General features: G+C 45.1%; 2 protein-coding genes across 2 annotated transcripts; one reads left to right on the forward strand and one right to left on the reverse strand.

The window, feature by feature from the left end:
- The first annotated feature begins 384 nt into the window (after nucleotides 1-384).
- On the forward strand, nucleotides 385-4,860 carry LOC135496398 (uncharacterized). Its single transcript, XM_064785734.1, has 6 exons — nucleotides 385-747; nucleotides 1,556-1,756; nucleotides 2,165-2,344; nucleotides 2,478-2,558; nucleotides 3,408-3,509; nucleotides 3,694-4,860. Exons 1-6 carry the CDS (start codon nucleotides 652-654, stop codon nucleotides 3,811-3,813), a joined length of 780 nt encoding a protein of 259 aa, XP_064641804.1. The 5' UTR covers nucleotides 385-651; the 3' UTR covers nucleotides 3,814-4,860.
- Nucleotides 4,847-27,490, reverse strand: LOC135496029 (kinesin-like protein KIF15). The gene is made up of 32 exons (XM_064785132.1): nucleotides 26,895-27,490; nucleotides 26,210-26,234; nucleotides 25,615-25,795; nucleotides 25,035-25,111; nucleotides 24,664-24,802; nucleotides 23,991-24,170; nucleotides 23,423-23,524; nucleotides 23,097-23,204; nucleotides 22,719-22,844; nucleotides 22,502-22,560; nucleotides 22,291-22,354; nucleotides 21,979-22,087; nucleotides 21,651-21,775; nucleotides 20,306-20,467; nucleotides 19,764-19,980; nucleotides 19,438-19,559; nucleotides 19,000-19,179; nucleotides 17,405-17,593; nucleotides 17,027-17,134; nucleotides 16,699-16,804; nucleotides 16,393-16,523; nucleotides 15,584-16,030; nucleotides 15,136-15,363; nucleotides 14,893-15,018; nucleotides 14,459-14,596; nucleotides 13,860-14,003; nucleotides 13,355-13,443; nucleotides 12,922-13,047; nucleotides 9,464-9,535; nucleotides 9,136-9,229; nucleotides 8,831-8,962; nucleotides 4,847-5,293 (listed from the first exon to the last, which is right to left on the reverse strand). The coding sequence occupies exons 1-32, from the start codon at nucleotides 27,034-27,036 to the stop codon at nucleotides 5,177-5,179; spliced, it is 4,365 nt and encodes a 1,454-aa protein (XP_064641202.1). The 5' UTR covers nucleotides 27,037-27,490; the 3' UTR covers nucleotides 4,847-5,176.
- Between the last annotated feature and the right edge of the window lie 26 nt (nucleotides 27,491-27,516).

Consider the following 27,516-nt stretch of genomic DNA (forward strand, 5'->3'; position numbering starts at 1 on the left):
TCAAGGGAGGACGAGAACTGCCTTGAGGTGACAGGTGTCAAACATGATATATGTCTTCTATCTGTGTCTCGTCCAAGAGACAGACGGTAGAGACCGTCTGAAGGCTGTGACTGTCCCCTACGAGTGCATCTTGACCCTCAAGCCTTGGATCCACTCCGCCGACCCGGACTCCGTTAAGGGAGGTAGTAGGGGAGGTAACGGACCGAATTACTCTGATGGTTTAGAATGGTGCGAGTGCAGACTATTACAACCTATAGAGACAAGTGAGTTACCAGTGACATCACCGAAATCAGCTCATTAGTTTCTACGTTATATGTCACCTAGTCATTATCAGCAATGCAGCCTGTCATTTGACCCAAATAGTGAATCATACAAGGAAGTGAGGCCGGCTTCCCCATTTATCACTTAGTGAGAGGATACTTTGACTCAGTATAGACACAATAACAGACACTTTAGGGTGCGTTGTGGCAGTGCCGGTCTTTTGCAGACATAACTACCGTTTTGTCTAGTTGGCTTCCTTGATCTAAGGGGCTGGTTACTCTAAGCCTGGATCGTGTTGTGTTTGGAGACATACTGAGATAAAGAAGTTGTCGACAGCCCCCGCCTGGCAGGGACAACCTTCAAGACAGAAGACGGGCACATCTCAAGAGGATGGATGAGCCATTGAGAAAGAGGGATGTTTTTTGCAAGTGTTTAACAAGTTTTGTCATCAAATGTTTTCTGATCTGCACGACTGCCATATGTGTTGTAAGTAATCATATTGGATAATGTGTGAGCTGTTGCCATGTCTATTCATAGGCTTTGTCCAGCAAACTCGGATCATAGTACAATCTTGTTGTTTGATCGCTGGCCTTTTGACAGGAATTACCAGGACCACAGCTGTCTGCTGTCCTCGGGCAATCAATGTGTGTCTCTGAGGAGTAGGGGAGACTGTCTAACCAATACCAGAGACTTCGAGAACCGTGTGGTCTCAAAGGCTTGGTCTTGATAGAGTACTACATGTAGATTCAAAGTAAAAGTTAGAGCGGACAGTATGGTCGCGAGAGTTCGGAGGCTAGAATGTGCCATCTTGTCTTGGTGTTCTGTCTCTAGTCTTAAAGTTTGCAGGTCTGGCAGAGGTCGTTGAAGTAGGAGTGTTCGCTCATTTCAAAAGTTGCAACCCCACTAAGTAACATCGTGTCCCCATGGTCCCATATTTGGTGGCACTGGTCTGTCTCTAGTCTTACAGTCTGTATGCAAGGTGGTGACACTAGGAGCATTAGACCATTTTTTCATTAAAGGTACAACCCCAGCAAGTCACATCTTGTCCCGGCGTACAACCGACCCTAATCTTTCAGTCAAGCTGCCTCTAGTATTACAGTCTTAATAGGTTTGCCAGAGGTTGTGAATAGGCCATTTTTATCAGAGGTACAGCCTGCACTGGTCACATACTGTCCCCTTGGTCCTTAAGGCCATCGACTTCCTAAAGTCTAACAGTTTTCAGGCATGACAGAGATTGCGGAGTGTCAAGCTACTCACCTAGAATGTCACATCCTGTCTGATTGCATGTTTTCAGGTTGGCGGCTTGGTGATCATTATTGGTTCCATATGGCTGATGACAGACTCATCAGCAGCGGAGGATGTCGAGGACCAGGAGGGCATCCAGGGGATCCGGAATGGTGCCGCTGTCTTCTTATGTGGAGGGATTGCTGTTTTCCTTATCAATGGTACAGGATGTCTCGGTGCAATCTTAAAGAACCCTAAACTACCACTTGCAGTAAGTACAGGGGTATTGGAGATTGTATTGGTGTGAGTTAGATTCCTGTGTGAAACTTTTTCTGAGAATAGATCATTTTTTAAGATAACAACCTGGCCCCCAAGGGTTCAAGACAAGTCTGTCACACACTTCACATTAATGAGTAACTGCTGCCTACTACAATTTCCTTTAAGAATTATTTGTAATTTGAACACAGCAGTTGTCTTTGTGAATCGTGAATGATGGGGAAACTCACTAATAACTTGCGTTAGGCTTTGACACATCATAACGCCAAGATAAGCTGACAACAAGCTTGTGGTTTCTAACTTCAAACACATCTTGAAGAACTGCTTCTTCGATCGCTGATATGAATAAACCGACAACACTGATAACAGAGCACAACATAAGACTTGTACATTTTCCTTGCAGTTCATCATCCTGGTTGGCTTCATACTCGTCATCCCGGAGATCATCCTGATCATCTGGTTCATTGTGAACCAAGGCCAGGTGGTGGCGCTCACAGATGAGGTGGTCTCGAGGAACATCCAGGGATTCATCATTTACAACCGGACGGACTCCAGGATATTCATGACCAACATACAAAAAACGGTAGAGTACCAAGCCTCGAATTTGAAGGACTTTTTGTTGGTGAGCCCGAGGCACATAAAACAAACTTGAAACACTTTATGCAGCATATCTAAGCATAGTCTGGTCTTATCTAAGCCCCCCTCTTCTATTGCAGCTGAAGTGCTGTGGCTTTCAAGGCATAAGTGATTATATGACCGACCCACAGCGGGACACCTGCAAGAAACCCCGTCCACAGGTAAAACATTCACACCGTCTTTTATTTTTGATTCAAGAATCTCTTTTCAGCAAAAGGCATAATACTGGGAAGCTTGAAAAGGCTAACTTGCTCTGCTCAACAGCCTGAACTTCTAAACACTGAATGACTGATACAACAGGCTCAAGCTTGACCTCAGCAGTATCAATGACTGATACAACAGGCTCAAGCTTGACCTCAGCAGTATCAATGACTGATACAACAGGCTCAAGCTTCACCTCAGCAGTATCAATGACTGATACAACAGGCTCCAGCTTGACCTCAGCAGTATCAATGACTGATACAACAGGCTCCAGCTTCACCTCAGCAGTACCAATGACTGATACAACAGGCTCAAGCTTGACCTCAGCAGTATCAATGACTGATACAACAGGCTCAAGCTTGACCTCAGCAGTATCAATGACTGATACAACAGGCTCAAGCTTGACCTCAGCAGTATCAATGACTGATACAACAGGCTCAAGCTTGACCTCAGCAGTATCAATGACTGATACAACAGGCTCAAGCTTCACCTCAGCAGTATCAATGACTGATACAACAGGCTCAAGCTTCACCTCAGCAGTATCAATGACTGATACAACAGGCTCAAGCTTCACCTCAGCAGTATCAATGACTGATACAACAGGCTCAAGCTTCACCTCAGCAGTATCAATGCCACCTAATAACAAATACACACAAAACGTATTTTCACCTTAGTTTGCAGCAAGCCCATGCTATAATGATCAGATATTAACCTAGACTTTTGAATGCCCTGTGCCCAGATGATTTTAGTCTACCATATGACTCGGTGGTGGATGGATCCTTTTATCTCCCCATCCCTCCATCTTGCAGACAGGGTATTACATCACAGGATGCAAGCACAGCCTCGCCAAAATGTTCCGGGAGAATCTCGCAATCATTGGCTCAATCGAAATCTTACATCTCATAATAAGCGTAAGTTTGAAACACTTTCAATATCAATCGATTCACTTCCCTCGAACCAAAGACCTTTTGTTACACCGAATCACCTGCTAAATTAAGGTGCAGTATCAGTGTTCAGTGTCAATTGGTCCACTTCTATATGCAACTGATAAAAGCTCATTGCTGAAAGATGACACCAAATCATTCCTTATTTCAGATATTCGCGATGATTGCCGCTTGGAAACTTCGAAAGCAAATCTTGAAGGTGGCTTCAAAGGTTACAGATGATGTAACATTGGAGGCAATGACTCCACGTGAGAAGTCTTCGGACCATTAGGTGTAATTCAAGGCCTAATTTCGGTGCAGTTCTGGACATTTTGCAGCCCTTTTGTCCTGATCAAGCTCCAAGGATGTTGGCAAAACAGATCCAAAGGACAACATCACAGTTGGGAATACCATTCATGGACTTAAGGACATTCCAGATCAGGAAGTTTAGTAGTATGATATCATATTCCAGAAGTCTTCAAATGTAGGAAGCCAGGGTTTGTTTGGACAGCACACATCCCTCACCACTACATCAATACAGCATGTGAACCATGCGGGGTCACTTCTCAAATAACCACTGGTGCCAAGTGGAGTTTCCCTGCAGCCGGAAAATACTCCTGTAGATTCATAGATTGATACACGATCATTCCACATCATGACAGCATGACCAATGAGATGATTCATTATGCCTGCCATTTTAAGGATGACGTCACACACTCGTGTTGGTGCAATGAAGACATCATGCGCAGTGACAAACTCTCTAAGCCAATCAGCGCTTGATGCTATAACATGTGACCTGGATGATGAGACCTTGACCGTCCAAGGAGAAGACGCATCGAATAAGCACACAGACATGAACACATGGCCTACATGAGCGACATTCCTCTGTGCTGCCACCTTGTGAGTTACTTGGTACCAATCAAGTGGAATCACTCCTTGACATCTCTTTAAAATCAACAAAGGAAGAGAGTGATTATCATTCATTTAGATTAAAATTGTTTATTGACAAAGCCTTTCATCAATCTGCAATATATATTTACACAGATGGGCTGACCGTTATTCTTACAATACAACATCAGAGTCCCTGACAGATCTACAGCGGAGCCAAATAAAGCACACCTCCTCTACAAATAGCTTCCGCTCTGAGTCATTGGCAGTTTTTAGAAAATATGGAAACTGGAAAAACTTCCATTCACATTTTTAACCGAATAACTTAGTTCTGAGGGAAAGAACTTGAATCTCTTATATAAGACTGCTTATATCTTAGACTTACTAACCAACAATATACGAACAGTTCCATTTTAAATACATGTATATACAAAGGAGAAATGCATCTGAATTGAATAAATCATATTATAAAATATATTGTTTATATCTTCCTGAACTACGGCTGTATTTCTAATGTATAAGAGGAGGAAATGTGAGTGTAGACCATCTATTCACAATTACTGAGCCACAATAGTCTGTGACTGCTTATACACCAATCACATCTCTTAACAGCCTATTTCATTGGTTTCATGTTCAAAAGGAAGCTAAGCAGGGATCATTTGACCACCTTTAAGCAGTGACACCCTCAGCACCTGTTAACTCATTCAGAAACTGTCTCTAAATATGAATGCATGCATGATATGGCAATCTGACCTCTTCGCCTCCTCCTAACACTTGACGTTACTCTGATCGTTGACCTTGGGCTTGAAGTTCTCCTTCAAGGTCGACTCTACTGGCTTCTTGACCTTGAACTTGGCAAGTTCTGACGTCAGACGTACGATATCCTGGAAGATATAATATGGATATAGAGAGTTATGGGCACAGGGCGACTGGGAAGTTCATTTATGGAATCTGGAGATCCCATACCAGTAGAAATATCGAGGGAAAGTGATTCCATAGCAGTGGGAGTAATCCTTCTCCAATTCTCCTGCCGTCTGCGTACTGATAACCTGGTGTCCAGGTGATTGATCAAGCTCACGTGTCGTCCAAAAGAGAAACCATACGTCCAGCAAAACACCATCTTGGAGACGAAGGCAGTCTCCTCGGTGACGTCCAGCAAGTCAACTAGACATGGCTCATTGCGATGCCTGTGAGCAGGCAGCATAAAACACCTCATATACAGTAAACGTTGCATGTCGGCACTTTCATCAATTATAGATCAAGTTTGTCACACACATCACCAATTGTATTAGGAAGACTGCTCTGTGAGTATCCACTCTAGTGAGTCCAATACATGCAAGGTTTACTGTAGTTCTCCCTGATGAGTATGTCATAGGCAATGCTCGCAACGCAACTGTTGGAAAGTTTCACCAGCTGAGATACTTTCCCAATTTGCCTTCGTCTGTGCAGAAGGTCTGTTACTTGTTAACTGTGTCGGATTAGTAAACTTTGCCAAAATCAACCAAGTAAAGGTAACATATCAGGGGAGATTTTAGTGGACCAGCTGAACCTATCAACCAAGTAAAGGTAACATATCAGGGGAGATTTTAGTGGACCAGCTGAACCTATCAACCAAGTAAAGGTAACATATCAGGGGAGATTTTAGTGGACCAGCTGAACCTATGAATGATGTTGCCATGTCAAGATGGTGAGGACATGTGTGTTTACTTGCACCAGACTCAGGCAAAGTTTACTTCTGAGAGTGTAAAGTTGTTGAAAAGTTATCAGTTAGTGCAAGACACTCAAAGCACACCAGAATGTACAAATAAGTGGTTTATTTTTAGCTCTCATCCATGTAGAATAAGCACAGGTGGTCACCTATTAAACCATTGCAATAGCGCACTGGTCCACTTTACCTGAGCCTGGTGGACACGAGACACGACATGCACGGACATGCTGGACATGATTTTTGATCGACAGAAACACCTGATTGTCACCTTCATCAACACAACTTAAGTGGCAGTGTTTTTTTCAATATTCAATTGACAACTTTACTGCGCCACCGTTGCCAAGAGTTACGAGTTCCAAGCCGATGATAAGATGATAAACAAGATATTCCGCCTCAATCAACTTCAGTTTAACATGTTTCAAACCTAACTACTGTGAATGAATAATACAGAAGAACTGATAGCTAATCACTTTCACCATGCCAACTAAAGTACATGTATGCAGAGTTTCCTATCGTATCAGCTCATACAATGTGATTGGTTGCAAAGTCATAACATATGATGGCCAACAAGTAGATCTGAGGAGCATGACCTCCATCTAATTAGATCTGAGGAGCATGACCTCCATCTAATTAGATCTGAGGAGCATGACCTCCATCTAATTAGATCTGAGGAGCATGACCTCCATCTAATTAGATCTGAGGAGCATGACCTCCATCTAATTAGATCTGAGGAGCATGACCTCCATCTAATTAGATCTGAGGAGCATGACCTCCATCTAATTAGATCTGAGGAGCATGACCTCCATCTAATTAGATCTGAGGAGCATGACCTCCATCTAATTAGATCTGAGGAGCATGACCTCCATCTAATTAGATCTGAGGAGCATGACCTCCATCTAATTAGATCTGAGGAGCATGACCTCCATCTAACCGTTCACAATGACTGACACAGGTCAGAGCTATATATAAACCGACAACACACGAGTCTCATGGTCTCCATCAAGGACTCAAATGACAGATAGAGAGGTATCCAGATTAGAGAGGACACATCACTTTAGGACTGAAATCAGTCCTTCAGAATGCCCCATGGCAGGTGTATAGTAAGGGAGGTTCCACTGTTTTATATAATATGTTCATTCTGGCAATTAGCCAACCTTTCCCAGGTTTTCTGGAATGTGGTCGTGCTCTAAGCTTCATAACAACAACAAATAAGTGAGGAACAAATACAATACAAAAGCTCAGCACAAACAATGGCAAAACAGAACAGAGCAAGTAGCACAAAGGACAGAACTTTAAACATAGCTTGGTGTGTAAACATGCTGTGGATGTAACTGGTGCTTGGTCTACATGTACAGTGTAGCAGTTCCTCTTAATATTACATGTACAGTGTAGCAGTTCCTCTCAATATTACATGTACAGTGTAGCAGTTCCTCTCAATATTACATGTACAGTGTAGCAGTTCCTCTCAATATTACATGTACAGTGTAGCAGTTCCTCTCAATATTACATGTACAGTGTAGCAGTTCCTCTCAATATTACATGTACAGTGTAGCAGTTCCTCTCAATATTACATGTACAGTGTAGCAGTTCCTCTCAATATTACATGTACAGTGTAGCAGTTCCTCTCAATATTACATGTACAGTGTAGCAGTTCCTCTCAATATTACATGTACAACAATCATCACAGACAATACAGACAGGGTTTTTTTAAATAACGCATAAAGCAGAAATGAAATAGTTTTGATTAGTTTAATCGAGGGAAAGTTTGTATGGCAGTTGGACTAGGACTAGAAATCTGGTCTCGTTTGCAACAGAAGTTCATAAAGGTGCAAGCTTTCCAGACCTACAAAAGAGATAACAAACTCCAGCACATGAACAAAGCTACTGAAAACAGACACAAACAAATGAAGAGTATTCACAGGCAAATGTGGTGCACATAGTTAGCAATGCCCGGAGGTCTTGTCTATGTCTCTTACTGGACAAACAAAGGTGCCAGACTTGTGCATCAGCCATTTACCTGTCTACTAAAGTCCATTCGCAAATGTTTCGTCTGCATTGCTTCAGGCTCTGGAGCACAAACTACAGGTTGGATTATTCTCAAGGTTGGTTTCTTGTATGTCTCTGTGTACATTGATGAAGTGACTTCGGACATTTAGACATCTTTGGTCAACAGAACCCAAATCCAAAGAAATCCAACCAGTATTTTATGCTGGAGAGCGGCGAGCCCCAAATGATGCTGACCTAATGTTACCAATGGACTATAGAGATGCATATTCACAAGTTAGTACACATCAGCACAGGCAGAATTGATAAAGCCAAGGCTAACAATGATAAGAGGCTAGCCACCATACCAAAGCTAACAATGATAGTACCTCCTGGAAGAGGTGGGCGACTTGAAGAGAGACGCGCTAACTGCCGATTCTTCTTTGGGGCTACGAAACAGCGTTGAATTAGCCGTTTGGAAAATACTGGAATTATCGCGAGGTGTTTGGTACAGAGTCATATTAGCTCTCAAATCAGCCTTTGGCATTCGGAAAGACCCAGCTAGAGGAGTTTGGAAAAAAGTTGCATTAACCCCTGGTTCTGCATAAGCATTCCGCGTATGAGAGAAGGCAGAGCTAGCAGACGACTCATCCAATGAAAGTGGTGTGTGGTAGACAGACACGGAGCGCCTCGCCACATCAGGGGTGGAGCCTGGAGTATCTCTACTCACTTCTTTTAGACGGTGATTCTCTTGTTTGATGTTCATGTGATACTGTATCTTCTGGTGATGATTCTGGTGACCAACTAGCTTGGCGTTCTCATCTTGGACCTCACCAAGCTTCTCTTGTAATTCCTTGGTTTCCTGCAGTGAAACAGAGATGCTATCAGTTGAGAGATTACTTAAGAGAGGTTGTCGCAAACTCAGAATCTTGTCGTTTCTTGCACAACAGGAAGCTGTCTGACAGAGAATTGTAACCAAGGCATAGCCAGGCCGTGCGATAGAGAAATGGTTTCCTGGCGCAGTTAGAGACGCACCCTTAGCATTTTAGCCCTCTCCTCTTTTAGTTGCTCAACCTCAGATTTCAATCTTGTCGTCTCGGCTTGATCCTTTTCTGCCAAGGCCTTGAGTCTGAAAGAAGATTGAAATTGATCAGAATTTTGAAAGTCCAACCTTTTTGATAGGTTTGTTGATGCCGGATATGCACTGGCTACATGTTTACGCTTGCCTTCCTATAAACAATGTCTTATCTTCGCACTCATCCTGTAGCGCTGGCAAAGTGGGGTTGATTGAAAACCACACCCTCAATCTGTACTTCCATTTCTTATCAACTTCTCCACAACTGACCAAACCTCGTCCCCTTACCTTTCCACGTCTTCATACTTTTCATTGAGGATATCTTCGTTCATTTCCAGATTACACTCTGACTGCCGCAATCTGAAACAGATGCAGAAGACCACCATAAGTCACGCTTCACATGTGAAAACTGAAGCCATGGATATGAAGCACAACAAAGCAAGATGGCCGAATGACCTTCTGTTAGGAGGGTGACGTGGTCAAGATAGCAGCCTGCAGAACCTGAATGACCTTCTGTTAGGAGGGTGATGTGGTCAAGATAGCAGCCTGAAGAACCTGAATGACCTTCTGTTAGGAGGGTGACGTGGTCAAGATAGCAGCCTGCAGAACCTGAATGACCTTCTGTTAGGAGGGTGACGTGGTCAAGATAGCAGCCTGCAGAACCTGAATGACCTTCTGTTAGGAGGGTGATGTGGTCAAGATAGCAGCCTGCAGAACCTGAATGACCTTCTGTTAGGAGGGTGATGTGGTCAAGATAGCAGCCTGCAGAACCTGAATGACCTTCTGTTAGGAGGGTGATGTGGTCAAGATAGCAGCCTGAAGAACCTGAATGACCTTCTGTTAGGAGGGTGATGTGGTCAAGATAGCAGCCTGCAGAACCTGAATGACCTTCTGTTAGGAGGGTGACGTGGTCAAGATAGCAGCCTGAAGAACCTGAATGACCTTCTGTTAGGAGGGTGATGTGGTCAAGATAGCAGCCTGAAGAACCCGAATGACCTTCTGTTAGGAGGGTGACGTGGTCAAGATAGCAGCCTGCAGAACCCGAATGACCTTCTGTTAGGAGGGTGACGTGGTCAAGATAGCAGCCTGAAGAACCTGAATGACCTTCTGTTAGGAGGGTGATGTGGTCAAGATAGCAGCCTGCAGAACCTGAATGACCTTCTGTTAGGAGGGTGACGTGGTCAAGATAGCAGCCTGCAGAACCTGAATGACCTTCTGTTAGGAGGGTGACATGGTCAAGATAGCAGCCTGAAGAACCTGAATGACCTTCTGTTAGGAGGGTGATGTGGTCAAGATAGCAGCCTGCAGAACCTGAATGACCTTCTGTTAGGAGGGTGACGTGGTCAAGATAGCAGCCTGCAGAACCTGAATGACCTTCTGTTAGGAGGGTGACATGGTCAAGATAGCAGCCTGAAGAACCTGAATGACCTTCTGTTAGGAGGGTGACGTGGTCAAGATAGCAGCCTGCAGAACCTGAATGACCTTCTGTTAGGAGGGTGATGTGGTCAAGATAGCAGCCTGAAGAACCTGAATGACCTTCTGTCAGGAGGGTGATGTGGTCAAGATAGCAGCCTGCAGAACCCGAATGACCTTCTGTTAGGAGGGTGACGTGGTCAAGATAGCAGCCTGAAGAACCTGAATGACCTTCTGTTAGGAGGGTGACGTGGTCAAGATAGCAGCCTGCAGAACCTGAATGACCTTCTGTTAGGAGGGTGACGTGGTCAAGATAGCAGCCTGCAGAACCTGAATGACCTTCTGTTAGGAGGGTGATGTGGTCAAGATAGCAGCCTGCAGAACCTGAATGACCTTCTGTTAGGAGGGTGATGTGGTCAAGATAGCAGCCTGCAGAACCTGAATGACCTTCTGTTAGGAGGGTGATGTGGTCAAGATAGCAGCCTGCAGAACCTGAATGACCTTCTGTTAGGAGGGTGATGTGGTCAAGATAGCAGCCTGAAGAACCTGAATGACCTTCTGTTAGGAGGGTGATGTGGTCAAGATAGCAGCCTGCAGAACCTGAATGACCTTCTGTTAGGAGGGTGACGTGGTCAAGATAGCAGCCTGAAGAACCTGAATGACCTTCTGTTAGGAGGGTGATGTGGTCAAGATAGCAGCCTGAAGAACCCGAATGACCTTCTGTTAGGAGGGTGACGTGGTCAAGATAGCAGCCTGCAGAACCCGAATGACCTTCTGTTAGGAGGGTGACGTGGTCAAGATAGCAGCCTGCAGAACCTGAATGACCTTCTGTTAGGAGGGTGACATGGTCAAGATAGCAGCCTGAAGAACCTGAATGACCTTCTGTTAGGAGGGTGACGTGGTCAAGATAGCAGCCTGCAGAACCTGAATGACCTTCTGTTAGGAGGGTGATGTGGTCAAGATAGCAGCCTGAAGAACCTGAATGACCTTCTGTCAGGAGGGTGATGTGGTCAAGATAGCAGCCTGCAGAACCCGAATGACCTTCTGTTAGGAGGGTGACGTGGTCAAGATAGCAGCCTGCAGAACCTGAATGACCTTCTGTTAGGAGGGTGACGTGGTCAAGATAGCAGCCTGCAGAACCCGAATGACCTTCTGTTAGGAGGGTGACGTGGTCAAGATAGCAGCCTGCAGAACCTGAATGACCTTCTGTTAGGAGGGTGATGTGGTCAAGATAGCAGCCTGCAGAACCCGAATGACCTTCTGTTAGGAGGGTGATGTGGTCAAGATAGCAGCCTGCAGAACCTGAATGACCTTCTGTTAGGAGGGTGACATGGTCAAGATAGCAGCCTGCAGAACCTGAATGACCTTCTGTTAGGAGGGTGATGTGGTCAAGATAGCAGCCTGAAGAACCCGAATGACCTTCTGTTAGGAGGGTGATGTGGTCAAGATAGCAGCCTGCAGAACCTGAATGACCTTCTGTTAGGAGGGTGACGTGGTCAAGATAGCAGCCTGCAGAACCTGAATGACCTTCTGTCAGGAGGGTGACGTGGTCAAGATAGCAGCCTGAAGAACCCGAATGACCTTCTGTCAGGAGGGTGACGTGGTCAAGATAGCAGCCTGAAGAACCCGAATGACCTTCTGTCAGGAGGGTGACGTGGTCAAGATAGCAGCCTGAAGAACCCGAATGACCTTCTGTTAGGAGGGTGACGTGGTCAAGATAGCAGCCTGCAGAACCTGAATGACCTTCTGTTAGGAGGGTGACATGGTCAAGATAGCAGCCTGCAGAACCCGAATGACCTTCTGTTAGGAGGGTGACGTGGTCAAGATAGCAGCCTGCAGAACCTGAATGACCTTCTGTTAGGAGGGTGACATGGTCAAGATAGCAGCCTGAAGAACCCGAATGACCTTCTGTTAGGAGGGTGACGTGGTCAAGATAGCAGCCTGCAGAACCTGAATGACCTTCTGTTAGGAGGGTGACATGGTCAAGATAGCAGCCTGAAGAACCTGAATGACCTTCTGTTAGGAGGGTGATGTGGTCAAGATAGCAGCCTGCAGAACCTGAATGACCTTCTGTTAGGAGGGTGATGTGGTCAAGATAGCAGCCTGCAGAACCTGAATGACCTTCTGTTAGGAGGGTGATGTGGTCAAGATAGCAGCCTGCAGAACCCGAATGACCTTCTGTTAGGAGGGTGACATGGTCAAGATAGCAGCCTGCAGAACCTGAATGACCTTCTGTTAGGAGGGTGATGTGGTCAAGATAGCAGCCTGAAGAACCCGAATGACCTTCTGTTAGGAGGGTGACGTGGTCAAGATATATATATTCTAATACTTACGCATTCTCAAGTCTTTCCTTCTCAGTCAAGAGTTCTTCCAGCTTGTCTGTTCGCTTCTTGAGGTTGTCACAAACGCGCCCCAGTGCCTCAGACACATTTTTACTGTTCTCTTGAACTTGTTTCAGCCTGCAACAGATGAACAGAAGATGAATCAGTAACTCCACCTATCAATGATAACAATGTTCACACTGGCTCTTTTCCATACTATGTTGAATCTCGCTAAAAGTGCAGTTAGGAAATATCACCAGGCTAGTCTCAATGAAATCTTTCTACGGTTTCAAGGACCAGTTCTAAAGTTCTCATGTGAAGCCAGAGCCTTTCATCATTTGCCCTGTATGATGTCAGCACTGCCGCATCCCAACAGCTGATGACCACTTGATACACTGATCTCACAAGTATCTGTTGATTTTCAGCCCAGCACATGTTTACTTACTCAAGTTCCTTGTTCCTCAACTCAATATCTAGCTCAGAAAAGCGGTTTTCTTGTCGACTTGCTTCATCTGTGGCATCTTGCAGCAGAGTCTGAAATAATGAAAGTTGAACTCACTTTAACCCCACTTGAAAACACTTCTCCTCACCTCTTGAGCAGCTGCTGGTGACAAGCTAACAACCTCTACTCCACCACCTCTTGGAGTAGGGGAAGGGTTGCAGTAACCACATCATATTGAAGGCCCGGCCCAGGATAGGAGCCTCCTGCCCAGTCACCTCTTGGGCAACTGCTGGTGACAAGCTAACAGCCTCTACTCCACCACCTCTTGGAGTAGGGGAAGGGTTGCAGTAACCACATCATATTGAAGGCCTGGCCCAGGATAGGAGCCTTCTGCCCAGTCACCTGATGGGCAGATGACAGCTACCACCATGATATCCTCCATGAACCATGTGCGCAATGCGTCTTCTTAACCGTGAAAAGATGAATGATGAATTAGTACTTAACTTACTTTTAACTGTTTAATCTCTTCGTTCTTTGCCATACGTCTGTCCTCACTCTCCTCAATAAAGCCTTTCAAAGAAACTCGCTCTTCCTTTACTGTGACCACTGTTAAGGACCCGACATACAGCGTGAACAGGTAGGGGTTCAGAGTCTGATATCAACAATGGTCGAGAATAGCATGTGACGAGACCGGGTCAGTAGAACAGATGAGTGACTCACTCAAAGCTACAACCCACAAGTGTGTAACTGTAGAACAGATGAGTGACTCACTCAAAGCTACAACCCACAAGTGTGTAACTGTAGAACAGATGAGTGACTCACTCAAAGCTACAACCCACAAGTGTGTAACTGTAGAACAGATGAGTGACTCACTCAAAGCTACAACCCACAAGTGTGTAACTGTAGAACAGATGAGTGACTCACTCAAAGCTACAACCCACAAGTGTGTAACTGTAGAACAGATGAGTGACTCACTCAAAGCTACAACCCACAAGTGTGTAACTGTAGAACAGATGAGTGACTCACTCAAAGCTACAACCCACAAGTGTGTAACTGTACGGTGTAAGAGCAGTGGAAACAAGAAATGACTCATCTTATTCAAAAAGGATATTTCTTCAGCTCTTCTTGAAGTCGACAGACTTTCTCGCTCAGGTCCTCCTTTTCTTTCCCTTCGACCTCGACCTCTTTCACCTTTGTTTCATAGTTGGAATGGACTTGGTTCAGCTGCTCGATCTTGGACTGGAGCTGAAGGGAAAACATTGGTGCTGGACTGAGATGATGGTCAAACAAACTACCAGTCAACTGGAGCTTTATCAGCAACCCAGATGGAGAGGGCAGTGGTCAACGTTATCAAACATAACTACATGTACACTAGCAGGCCACACTCCTCCTAACATGGCTCAAGAAAGGTGCAATGGCCCAGCCTGCAGGTGGTTAGATAACTTTAAACGCCAAACAACCAACAAATTCATCTCCTGGACGCCCTGGCAAAGGCCCAAGTCTGGGCCACGATGCCTAAGGTCCTGATGATCATATCTCACCTCCTTTTTGAGTGTTTCCACTCTGCAGGCCTTGCTCTCCAGTTCAGTCTGGGTCTGTTGTAGCAAGCCTTGGGTCTGGTTGAGCTGGTCGCTTAGCTGATCATTCTCATCAATAACACCATCAAGCTGAAAGTAGTAACGATTAACATTACAACACCTGACTCGGGCTCCAATGAAGGGGTGTGCAAAACATCCACCTTTGTAGTGAGTTCGAGGAAATGGTCGAGGTTCCACTCGGCTCACCTCTCTCTTCATTTCAACTCTCTGCTCCTCCTTGCTTCCTGTCATTGCTGCTAACTGCTGCTTGGCCTCAGCCAGGTTCTTATGGAGGTCATTGACGACCTCCTGATGGATCAGACGACTGTTCTGCTCCGCTTGGATCTTGGAGATCGCGGCTGACAACTCTTCTTGTAACACCTGCATCTTGTTCTTCTCATCCTGGACCCGAGACATCAACATGTTGATGGCATCCTGAAAATATCAACGTCGTCAAGTTAACTAGGAAGAATGCCCTGCCTCTCTGACATATCAATGAATGAATAATGCTTGGGCCAACCTCTTTCATTGCATGGAAGACAACCACGACATTACAACACTTTGTCCAGGAGGTTTTAATCAACTTTGCCATCAGTCTAACTCACTCAGATGATCTACATGAGATCCAGTAGCTGTCACATTTCTCATATCTTACCTTATCCTCCGTCTTCTGCTTCTGCAGCTGTGTCACCTTGGCAACCAGGTCATCTCTCTCCAATGTGAGCTGCGAGAACTTCTCTATCAGACCGACATACAAGTTATGTTTCGATTCTAACTGCTGTAGCAGGAGTTGATTCTCCTCGAGAGCGCGTACCAGAGCATTCTCTTTGTCTTGTCCCTTCTGCATGAACTCTTCCTGGAGTTTGTGGTTTCTCTCCTGCTCCTGCTGAAGCTTCTCGTGGAGTGCCTGCAGCTCAATGTCAGACTCCTGAAGTGTGTTGCGGTCAATCATCATCATGTGCTCCAACTGCCGGATACGATCCTCATTAAAGTCATTCGTATTGTAAGCAGTCTCGAGCGACTCTTGCAGCATGTCTTTCTCCTCAAGCAACACATCATAGTCTTTCTGGAGACGGTTTACCTCAAACTCAACTTGGAGGGACTGAAAGATTAGACGTTTAGTAGGTCAACATACAATGATTGCTTTTTCGTCAAACTCTGTTTAATATAACCAAAGACAAACATTAGCGGAACATAATCAGATCGAAGCAACACAGGACCAGTCAAATTGAGCAATACTTATTTCAAGTGTCAGCTGCATGAAACTCTCTGGACAAATGGCCACATGATAGCCACCAGCTGTGACTGCATCAGGATAGTGCTGGGCCGAGTGCACTGAGTGGAGTCCCTCCCTCGTTGAGTGGAGTCCCTCCCTTGTTGAGTGGAGTCCCTCCCTCGTTGAGAGCAATCACTCCCACACCGAGTGAAGGTGAAGAAAGAAGACGAGAAAGACTAGTTCCCTACCTTCGTCCTCATCCCATCCACCTCCTTCTCAAATCTTGATTTACTCTCCCGATCTCTGTTCCGACTGGCTTCCAGTTCACGGTCAGCAGATGACATGAGCACCTTCAGATCATTGTTTTCTTCCTGTAGCACTGCCAGAGAAAAACAGACATACAGTGGAACCTTCCTTGGTGGCAAGCTCTCTAATAAAGACACCCTCTCTATAGCCTGAGCTTAACCCTAGTGGCACGCTCATCCTGCCTTGGAGGAGAAACACTCAGGAAGCTGTGGACAAGGAACAGTGAAGAGCAAAGTGAAATATCTTACTTGATTTGATGGACGTTACCTCCTGGAGTTCTTCTGTGAGTTTCGTTACTTGTTTTGTGAGATCGCTCCGTGTCGCATTCCATTCGTTTCGTTCTTTATTGATTATCTGAAAGGAACATGAGACTCTTGATTCACATGTAAGCACAGGTACGGATCGTGACATCTATGCATGCAATATCTCCTTCCTCAATCCCCAATCTCAGCAATCACAAAACTATCACATGAAATATAATATTGAAGCTTCGAGTAGCTTATCAGCAAGTTGGTAAAATCATGGAGTAGGGTGGAAACTGTCCTGGCTCTCGGCCCTGGCCATAACGACGTTTACCTCATCAAGTTGCTGGGTCTGATGATCCAACTTTGAATTGTTCTGCTTCAACTTGCGCATCTGGGATTCCTGTTCCGCCAGCTTTTCATTCAGTTCATTATTCTGATTCTGTAGGATGATAGAAAACAAAGTTTGGCAAAACTTGCACAAGTAGTTTCATACAGGTAAGTAAGACACAACCTATAGCCTTGTTACAAGAGCTGCCACTAGAGCATAGCAGGAAGCCTAGCTAACATCTTGCGTTTACATTTTATCATCTTTGCAGAGACACTGTAGTGAAAAGAAACCACTGTGAGCTCAGTAGCAAGGCATGTGTCATTACACGACAGACCAGAATATCAGCCTGACAGAGTTAAGTAGTCATTCCTATGAGCTTACCTGCAATTGTTTAATCTCTTCAGTGAGTGCTTCCTGCGCCTGTTCCGTCATCTGGACTGGTTCTGACTCGTCCATAAGGTCAAGCCCTGGCTCCTCTTCTTCGTCCAGTGGCATCGGCTGACCAAGACTATTCTGTACAATGTCACGGTTACGGAGTGTGTATGCAACTTTGGTTGGCGTGGTGATGGTCTGCAATGCAAGAGGTGAAGAATTATAGAAACTAAGGACAGTAACCAAACCAATAGAACGTCATGTGACTACCTTAATAGCTTGCATGGTGTCCAGTTGAGTGGACGGCAGTGACTACCTTAATAGCTTGCATGGTGTCCAGTTGAGTGGACGGCAGTGAATACCTTAATAGCTTGCATGGTGTCCAGTTGAGTGGACGGCAGTGACTACCTTAATAGCTTGCATGGTGTCCAGTTGAGTGGACGGCAGTGACTACCTTAATAGTTTGCATGGTGTCCAGTTGAGTGGACGGCAGTGACTACCTTAATAGCTTGCATGGTGTCCAGTTGAGTGGACGGCAGTGACTACCTTAATAGTTTGCATGGTGTCCAGTTGAGTGGACGGCAGTGACTACCTTAATAGCTTGCATGGTGTCCAGTTTAGTGGACGGCAGTGACTACCTTAATAGCTTGCATGGTGTCCAGTTGAGTGGACGGCAGTGACTACCTTAATAGCTTGCATGGTGTCCAGTTGAGTGGACGGCAGTGACTACCTTAATAGCTTGCATGGTGTCCAGTTGAGTGGACGGCAGTGACTACCTTAATAGCTTGCATGGTGTCCAGTTGAGTGGACGGCAGTGAATACCTTAATAGCTTGCATGGTGTCCAGTTGAGTGGACGGCAGTGACTACCTTAATAGCTTGCATGGTGTCCAGTTGAGTGGACGGCAGTGACTACCTTAATAGCTTGCATGGTGTCCAGTTGAGTGGACGGCAGTGACTACCTTAATAGCTTGCATGGTGTCCAGTTGAGTGGACGGCAGTGACTACCTTAATAGCTTGCATGGTGTCCAGTTGAGTGGACGGCAGTGAATACCTTAATAGCTTGCATGGTGTCCAGTTGAGTGGACGGCAGTGAATACCTTAATAGCTTGCATGGTGTCCAGTTGAGTGGACGGCAGTGACTACCTTAATAGCTTGCATGGTGTCCAGTTGAGTGGACGGCAGTGAATACCTTAATAGCTTGCATGGTGTCCAGTTGAGTGGACGGCAGTGACTACCTTAATAGCTTGCATGGTGTCCAGTTGAGTGGACGGCAGTGACTACCTTAATAGCTTGCATGGTGTCCAGTTGAGTGGACGGCAGTGAATACCTTAATAGCTTGCATGGTGTCCAGTTGAGTGGACGGCAGTGACTACCTTAATAGCTTGCATGGTGTCCAGTTGAGTGGACGGCAGTGAATACCTTAATAGCTTGCATGGTGTCCAGTTGAGTGGACGGCAGTGAATACCTTAATAGCTTGCATGGTGTCCAGTTGAGTGGACGGCAGTGACTACCTTAATAGCTTGCATGGTGTCCAGTTGAGTGGACGGCAGTGACTACCTTAATAGCTTGCATGGTGTCCAGTTGAGTGGACGGCAGTGACTACCTTAATAGCTTGCATGTGCATGTCATTCATCGTCTCACGCTCTATCTTGCTCTTGATATGATGAGCCTCAAGGACCTGCTCCAGTTCCCTCACAGATCTCTGCTGCGATGCCAACTCAGCCTGAAGCTCCAATGCCTGTTTCTCAGCGACATTCTTCTGTTCTTGGAGCTCTTGTTTCAACTGAAACGGGAGAAGCGATTAGTCCATTGCCTTCGACAACAATGTGCCATTTCCTATAAAGCTCATTTGTAAAGATTGCTACACATTCAAATCTTACATCCAACTGCCACATGTTGTATGTCTCTCTTTACACTACACATTAATGTAGGTAATGTACAGGGGCCGATCTTACATCCATCAAATTTCACAACTCCAATTTTTCAGAGATTTCGCAAAAATGATTTTTGAGAAATATTCAAAAAGTCCAAAAGCACTCACCGTTTCCACTTGTCCCTGGAGGGATGTGATCTGTGACTTATACTTCTCAACTGTTGCCACGGCAACCTGACTTTCTAACATCTGTGGGGTGCAAGCAGGGGTAGTCGATGTCTGACGATTATCTGGAATGAACGAGAATTTTACCACTAGTCTACCTTTCCTAGAGTGAGGCAAAGGCACTGTTGAAAATCAGAGTTGACTGACCTCTAACCCAATCAGGATTGTGTTGACTTCTGTTCACTAAACTAATGAACCTCCTCGGACTGCTCCCAAAACAAGAATTCAAAATGGCCAATCTCACTGGCAAAAGGAGAAGATCAACTTACCATCGCTGGCCTGACTTTCTGTCAAAAGATCCTGGTAGGTTTTCTCGAGCTCTTGAATGCGCTGTTCCTGGTATCGCATGTTATTCACAACCAAGTCCTGCGATCGCAGCTGCTTGATCTCTCGACGCAAATTCTGGTTTTCTACGGCATATTTTGTGATCTGTGGATTGTGTTCCAACTGGTCTTTCAAGACAGCAATCTCATCTTTCAGCAGTTTCTGTAAGAATGATGTGAAATAAAAGGACCTTGGTGAAGACAAGAGAGATCATTCTGCTTCATTGAACTTGGCCCGGTTGCTCAACCAGCATCAGTAGTAACATTCTCATGCTTCTATTGTTGTAGTTGTTGAGCATAGGCAGGTCTCTGACACTACAGTATGAAATCCAAATACAACCACCCACATATCTCTATATCACCAACCAAGTCCACCTCTTTCAACTGTCTCCAGCCGGGAAGTGTGCGTCACTCTATACCCGACAAACATTAGCTCAGCGACACAGAGATATATGGCAACAAGAAAACAACATAGAACATAGCTGTACCTTCTCATTATCAACATCAGCCACGAGCTCCTTTTCCTTCAGCTGTTTCTCCAGCCTCACTATGTGTGTCTCTCTGAACTTGACAATCATCTTGGTCGACTGTAGGAACTTCTCTCTCTTATTGCACTGGTCCTCGAGCTTAGACATCTTGTCGTGAAGAAGCTGCAAATAAAGATGGCTTTGAAATAGCTGACTGAAAACTTGGGACATCCTGGGCTCAGTGTCTGCTAGCAACTATATTATTATAATAGGATTTCCCCACTATCATGAACCAACATTTTCATCTGGTGCACCATTATGTACACTGCGCCTCATACCCTACACGGGCCCTGTGTTTGACGTTTCTCTCTCGCCTCATACCCTACACGGGCCCTGTGTTTGACGTTTCTCTCTCGCCTCATACCCTACACGGGCCCTGTGTTTGACGTTTCTCTCTCGCCTCATACCCTACACGGGCCCTGTGTTTGACGTTTCTCTCTCGCCTCATACCCTACACGGGCCGTGTTTGACGTTTCTCTCTCGCCTCATACCCTACACGGGCCCTGTGTTTGACGTTTCTCTCTCGCCTCATACCCTACACGGGCCGTGTTTGACGTTTCTCTCTCGCCTCATACCCTACACGGGCCCTGTGTTTGACGTTTCTCTCTCGCCTCATACCCTACACAGGCCCTGTGTTTGACGTTTCTCTCCCGCCTCATACCCTACACAGGCCCTGTGTTTGACGTTTCTCTCCCGCCTCATACCCTACACGGGCCCTGTGTTTGACGTTTCTCTCCCGCCTCATACCCTACACAGGCCCTGTGTTTGACGTTTCTCTCTCGCCCCATACCCTACACTGGCCCTGTGTTTGACGTTTCTCTCCCGCCTCATACCCTACACGGGCCCTGTGTTTGACGTTTCTCTCTCGCCTCATACCCTACACGGGCCCTGTGTTTGACGTTTCTCTCTCGCCTCATACCCTACACGGGCCCTGTGTTTGACGTTTCTCTCTCGCCTCATACCCTACACGGGCCCTGTGTTTGACGTTTCTCTCTCGCCTCATACTCTACACGGGCCCTGTGTTTGACGTTTCTCTCTCGCCTCATACCCTACACGGGCCCTGTGTTTGACGTTTCTCTCTCGCCTCATACCCTACACGGGCCCTGTGTTTGACGTTTCTCTCTCGCCTCATACCCTACACGGGCCCTGTGTTTGACGTTTCTCTCTCGCCTCATACCCTACACGGGCCCTGTGTTTGACGTTTCTCTCTCGCCTCATACCCTACACGGGCCCTGTGTTTGACGTTTCTCTCTCGCCTCATACCCTACACTGGCCCTGTGTTTGACGTTTCTCTCTCGCCTCTTACCCTGTTATCCTGGATAGACTTCTCCCTGAACACCATCGCATCCAGAAACTTCTTTCTAATCTCCTTATCAACAGTATTGATGACGTCTGCTAACCGTGGGGGTTGGTCCCCTGATTCACCAGGCACTGCAAATAGGATTGAAATAGTGACTTGAGCAAGCAGGACCAGGTGAAGGAGATTTGAAGTGAATCGTCCTTCATTCAAACCAAACTGTCCAAATTCATGCTGATCATTTATGATTTGTACAACGCCATAGACTACATCGATGACATCTTCAATGGCAGATTTGCTCTTAAGTTTGTGTCGTCAACAGCAGGTCAAAACTTACAACTTGCGGTTAGTTCCCTTGGCATCGATTGTGCTAACATTTCTTTCAGTCTCTTGATCTCGGCTTGGAGATGGAGCACATTGCCTTGTGTGTCTTCATTCACCACCGCCTAGAAATGAATACAACTCATGAGGACACATGTATCTACAAACATTCTTATCATCCACAACGTGAGCAACATTTTGAGTTCTATCTGTAATACAGACTATTCAACAAGCAGTGTCAGTCTTAAGAAGGTGCACTCCTGATCACCAAGGCCTTGTTTTCTTACCACAACACTGATGTGAACACTCGTAACTCAAATGCACCTACTTTATTCTTGATCATCTTCGCTCGGCGTGCAAACTGTAACGTGGATAATGTCTCACTAAAACATCTGTAATGAAATAAGGAAACTGTAGGTTGAGCATGTTGATTGAGCGCTTTATAAATCAAGTGAAACGGATCTTCAATTCAGTGCTATTAAAGCCTGTGTAAGGTAGACATGCTATGACGAGAAGCTGAGAGAGCATTGTTAACTTACTTTGATCCAGGATGTACACAGGCTATTAGACAGGTTTTGGCATTGCCTCCCAGTGAGTCCTGAAAACATCAAGAGGAATACATGATTCATTATCAAACATTCACCAGTCACGTTCCAGTAGAGAACCTAGGTGGTAGCAGAGTCATTATGGTATGACTTTAAGTCACTACACAATACAGCAGCAATCTGGCTGAACCAGGCAGATCATCATACATACCCGTAGAAGAAAGCTCAGCTTCGAGTCCCTATACGGGACATAACGACTCTTGCCGTGGGCAATATCCACGAGCGCCATGATCACATGACCGAGAATGGACAATGACTTGTTGATACTGCCAGCCTCCTGTCAAATAGAAATGTTAAACCAATCAACTGACGAGAAATGACTGCATCGAGATTCAGGGATCAGCTCTACTGATTCTTTGATGTACCATGTGACTGAATGAACGAGTCCCAAGTCATCAAAATAGAACTTCACGTTCAAGATGGCAGTGTGCCAGCTTTATTGACAGTCATCTTGACAGTGCGTTGGCCAGAGCATATCATACACACAATCAACAAACTTGACCGTTTTCATCATCACCAGTCACCCTACCTTTAATCGCACTCCCGTCGTGTGTGTGTCTTTTTGTCTCTCGCTTCCCGCCAAGTCAACCAGATGTAGTTGTGACATCTTCACATTCTGCACGCCCTCTTTCTTTTGCTGTAAAACAAGTAGATTTGATTGAAATGAAACATAATGTGAATACTCACCGTCGCTGAAGAGGGACACATGGAGCGAGTCAAAAAGTTGGCCAAACAATCTTACTGATATCATTTTGTTTTCATCACTTCCCGTGGTCATGAATCGAGGTGTTGATAACCAGCACAGAGTATTCTCTCTCATCAGAGATCAAACATAAGATGAATAACACCACCTACCTTTGTCTCGATGGACACAGTAAAGACTGCATGGCTGCGAGAACTCTCTCTGTTCATGGACGTGGCCGCAACCCGACGGTTCAACCAACCTTGATTTAGCACCTGAAATGAGTGAGGATCAGTACCACTTCTACCTTCTAAGTCATGCTAAGCCCAGAGATAACGCCAACCGAGGAGTTGATGAACCACCAGATGAGATGTCCAAGAACCAGTCCAGTCCAGTCCGGTCCAGTCCAGTCCAGTCCAGTCCAGTCCAGTCCAGTCCAGTCCAGTCCAGTCCAGTCCGGTCCAGTCCAGTCCAGTCCAGTCCAGTCCAGTCCAGTCCAGTCCAGTCCAGTCCGGTCAAGTACCGTTACTTCAAATGTGGTGACTCTGCCGTAAACAACTTTGCAACAGAATGTTCATAAGATGCTACCCAGTTGTCAATGACCTTTACAGCGACATTCACAGCTGTTACATCATACATAGAGTCATGCATCGTAGATCACTGCATTGAAAGACCAGGTAGGCAACGTAAAAATGGTGTGCAAAAACTGCTTTACTGAGCCAGCGCTGAAGACGAACTCACCTCATAAGCATCTGCAGCACTACTTGCTACTTTTTCTGTCAAACCTTCAACAAAAACACCATTCTTCATATTCTCCCTCAACTGAAGTATTGACGATGTCGCGTCGAGCAAATCAAACACCTGTTCATTGTATATTTCCAAGAACGAACACTTGCAAAGGAACTCGTAGGTTTCACCATACTGGAAAAGAACATTTAGAATGTTTGAAATCATTCAAGACAAATGGCTCTTTTGAGGCAATTTCCTAAGATACGACATGAAGACTAACACATAACAGGTTATCATGAGAGTGCTCATTGAGACCATTCCAACTCATGGTCATGTCTAACAACATAACAGGTTATCATGAGAGTGCTCATTGAGACCATTCCAACTCATGGTCATGTCTAACAACATAACAGGTTATCATGAGAGTGCTCATTGAGACCATTCCAACTCATGGTCATGTCTAACAACATAACAGGTTATCATGAGAGTGCTCATTGAGACCATTCCAACTCATGGTCATGTCTAACAACATAACAGGTTATCATGAGAGTGCTCATTGAGACCATTTCAACTCATGGTCATGTCTAACAACATAACAGGTTATCATGAGAGTGCTCATAGCAAGTAACTAAATAGACCTGATACAACCAACTCATTCAACCTCATCATTAACACGCTTTCTTACCATTTCTCTGTTCCTCTGGACGAGGTTGAATAAATATTCAAAGCCTCGAGGTATGACTCCTCTCTTTGGATGCTGAAAGTCTTCGTATTCCTCAGAGGGTCCAACCATGGTGAAAGTCTTTCCTGACCCTGTCTGACCGCTACAATATAGAGTTAGTGTTCATGTGGCTGACGAACTAGCAACATCCACAAGATCAGAATGATCAGCATCTAACAAAATGAAACCCGACAAAAATGCCGTCATTATCTCCAAACCCCTTCCTTTTTGTTATGGATGGATCTGTCGATCAGGATACTATTTACAGTGTGGACGTACCAACAGTAGAACCTGGTTCCCGAGAAACAGATATCCAAGAACACATCTATACTTACTAAGCAAATATTGTGCCATTGTATCCTGCCACAGCACTCTCTATGATCCGCTTCCCGACACTTGCAAAGACCGTCTCCTGAAACATCACAACATGACACTTGTGACGAGAATTCTGTACTGAAGAATGATCTCATGTTCTCAAATGTTGCGATTTTGCGACTGTCGATTCATCATAGGCTCAGAGATGAATATCCACATCCTTCTGGGCCGCAGTGTGACAACTACTGGGCTAGTTTCTCCATAAGGATGTACACATGTCGACACTCCTGAAAAGCCTATATATCTGTCTAAAGGCTACTTGTTCCATTGATGTGATGAATGATGAAGATACAAGCTGAAAGCAACCCTTTGTCAATACCTTTCTCATGGCCTTATAATACATGAACATATTTAAAAACTACTTGTCTCAAATATCTTAATTCAACATGTATTCATGTCTATATTGAGGTGGTGCATACTATACATCTACATACCTGTGTCACATCCTTGTCTATATTGAGGTGGTGCATACTATACATCTACATACCTGTGTCACATCCTTGTCTATATTGAGGTGGTGCATACTATACATCTACATACCTGTGTCACATCCTTGTCGACGACCTGGTCAAACGTAAAGACTTTAGCATCAGGCTTACAGTGCATGATGATAGCGTTCTTATCTTCATCGGTGTGGAGACAAGCGTCTGAACTGATGACACCGGCGGTCGCACTGTCAGGTGGGCGCACTCGAACAAACACACGAATCGCATCGCCTTCGCTGAAAAACAGAATGTTTAAATGTTTGTGATTGATGGTAAGGTGTGCTTACTGACACTGACGAAAGCACTCAAGCAACATGACCAGTGTCGTACAGTCATATTCCTGATGAAACAGCATGGTCAACAGTTGGCTTCTGTTCCTGTTACTTCCTTCAGAGATTAAATGGTTTTTGGCAGTTCTCCAGCACCCCTCCTGTGCTCCAATATCCTCTGCAGCATGTTCAGTCAAACAACTCCTATTTAGAGCCAGTAGTGGATGGTGAAAGTCCTTTTCCCGAGCTATAAACAGAACAACAGCCATATCAACTGATGACCGGATTCTGACCCTGAATGTTGCAGTCATTGTACGTAGCCCCAAAAGACCAATGAACGGGGAACCAGTCAATCAAATCAAATGCCAATATTAAACTTACCCTCCATTCTTTCCAACGGCCGAGCCTAAAAACAGAAATAAGAGACTGAAATTGGACTGCAGACTGTCAGACAACTCTGGTTTCCTATCTGTGAACAGCTTAAAGCTACTGCTCTACAAAGCAATAAACTCAGCCTTGCTTTACATCCGAGCTCCTCTCGTCCAACAACAACCCTTGAGTTGAGGTTCGAGGACAAATGTTTTGTATGTTTCCTGTGGATCCCCATACTCACCGAGGCCCTCGGGCTCCGCAGCTAGATCGAGGTCAGCTATTCTAGTAAACACGGCAGATGAACCGCGCAGGACCTATCCTGGATCGTCTGACTCAGTCAGAGTCACCAGTGTCAGTGACTGTGTCTGGCTGTGCCCGAGGTAAAGTCAAAGTTATCTAGTAGCAAGTAGGCCTACCACGGAAGAAAGTCACTGTAGGCTGTAGGTCATGCATGTATGTACATGACTTGTTGCTGTATGTACATGACTTGCATGACATGTACATACATACATGCACGCTCATAGGCCTATAGTATACATAAGTGATAAGATAGCAATAGCATAGACAAATCATTATCATATATCAATCATCATCATGCTTTGCTGTAACTTAAACTTCGCATACACAAAAAAGTCACAACAAAACCGAAGAATAAGTGCGGCAGATCACGCCTAAACACGTCTTGAAAACGTACTCATCAGTGAATCAGACATCGTTCGATCTGTGACAAGACAGAAGCCTTTTATCCGTGAAAAAGATACATTTATGAGAGTAAAAACAAAATAATGAAATGATTCGAATTCAAAAATGGTGGCAATTATTTTTAATTTGATCATGTTGAAAGGGGTTATTTCCACGACCGCCGTGGACCGACCTTGCGCGTTCGTCTTCACTCATTAGGTCTCATTAGGGAGTTTTTTTGTATTCATGCGCGGCCAACCCGTAATCGTAGTTCCTAAAATATCATTAATTTCTTGGTACTCACGGTATGCTAGTGTTGATTTAGCAGTTGTTTTGGCAAAGAATTGTTTTTCTAGAGTTTCTAAAACCTAGAGCATACTCAATAGGCGGCTAACAAGAAACTACGCATGTTACTGTTGTTGCCGACGTATGTGTACACTGAACTTCGGATGTGCGTCGGCTCCGTTTGTGCGTTTTTCGCCGATTTGTGCAAAATTCAACATATCTCAAAAGTTCAATAGTTGACCCTCAATTTTCTTTTGCTTTTTATGTAGCGTAAGCAACTATCTTCGCGGGAGAATGATCACTGTAGGAATTATTAAGGAAGAAATGTATAATATTTGGGGTTTTTCGTG

The sequence above is a fragment of the Lineus longissimus genome, chromosome 11 (assembly GCF_910592395.1).
Source record: "Lineus longissimus chromosome 11, tnLinLong1.2, whole genome shotgun sequence".
In the NCBI taxonomy this organism is placed as follows: Eukaryota; Metazoa; Nemertea; class Pilidiophora; order Heteronemertea; family Lineidae; genus Lineus; species Lineus longissimus.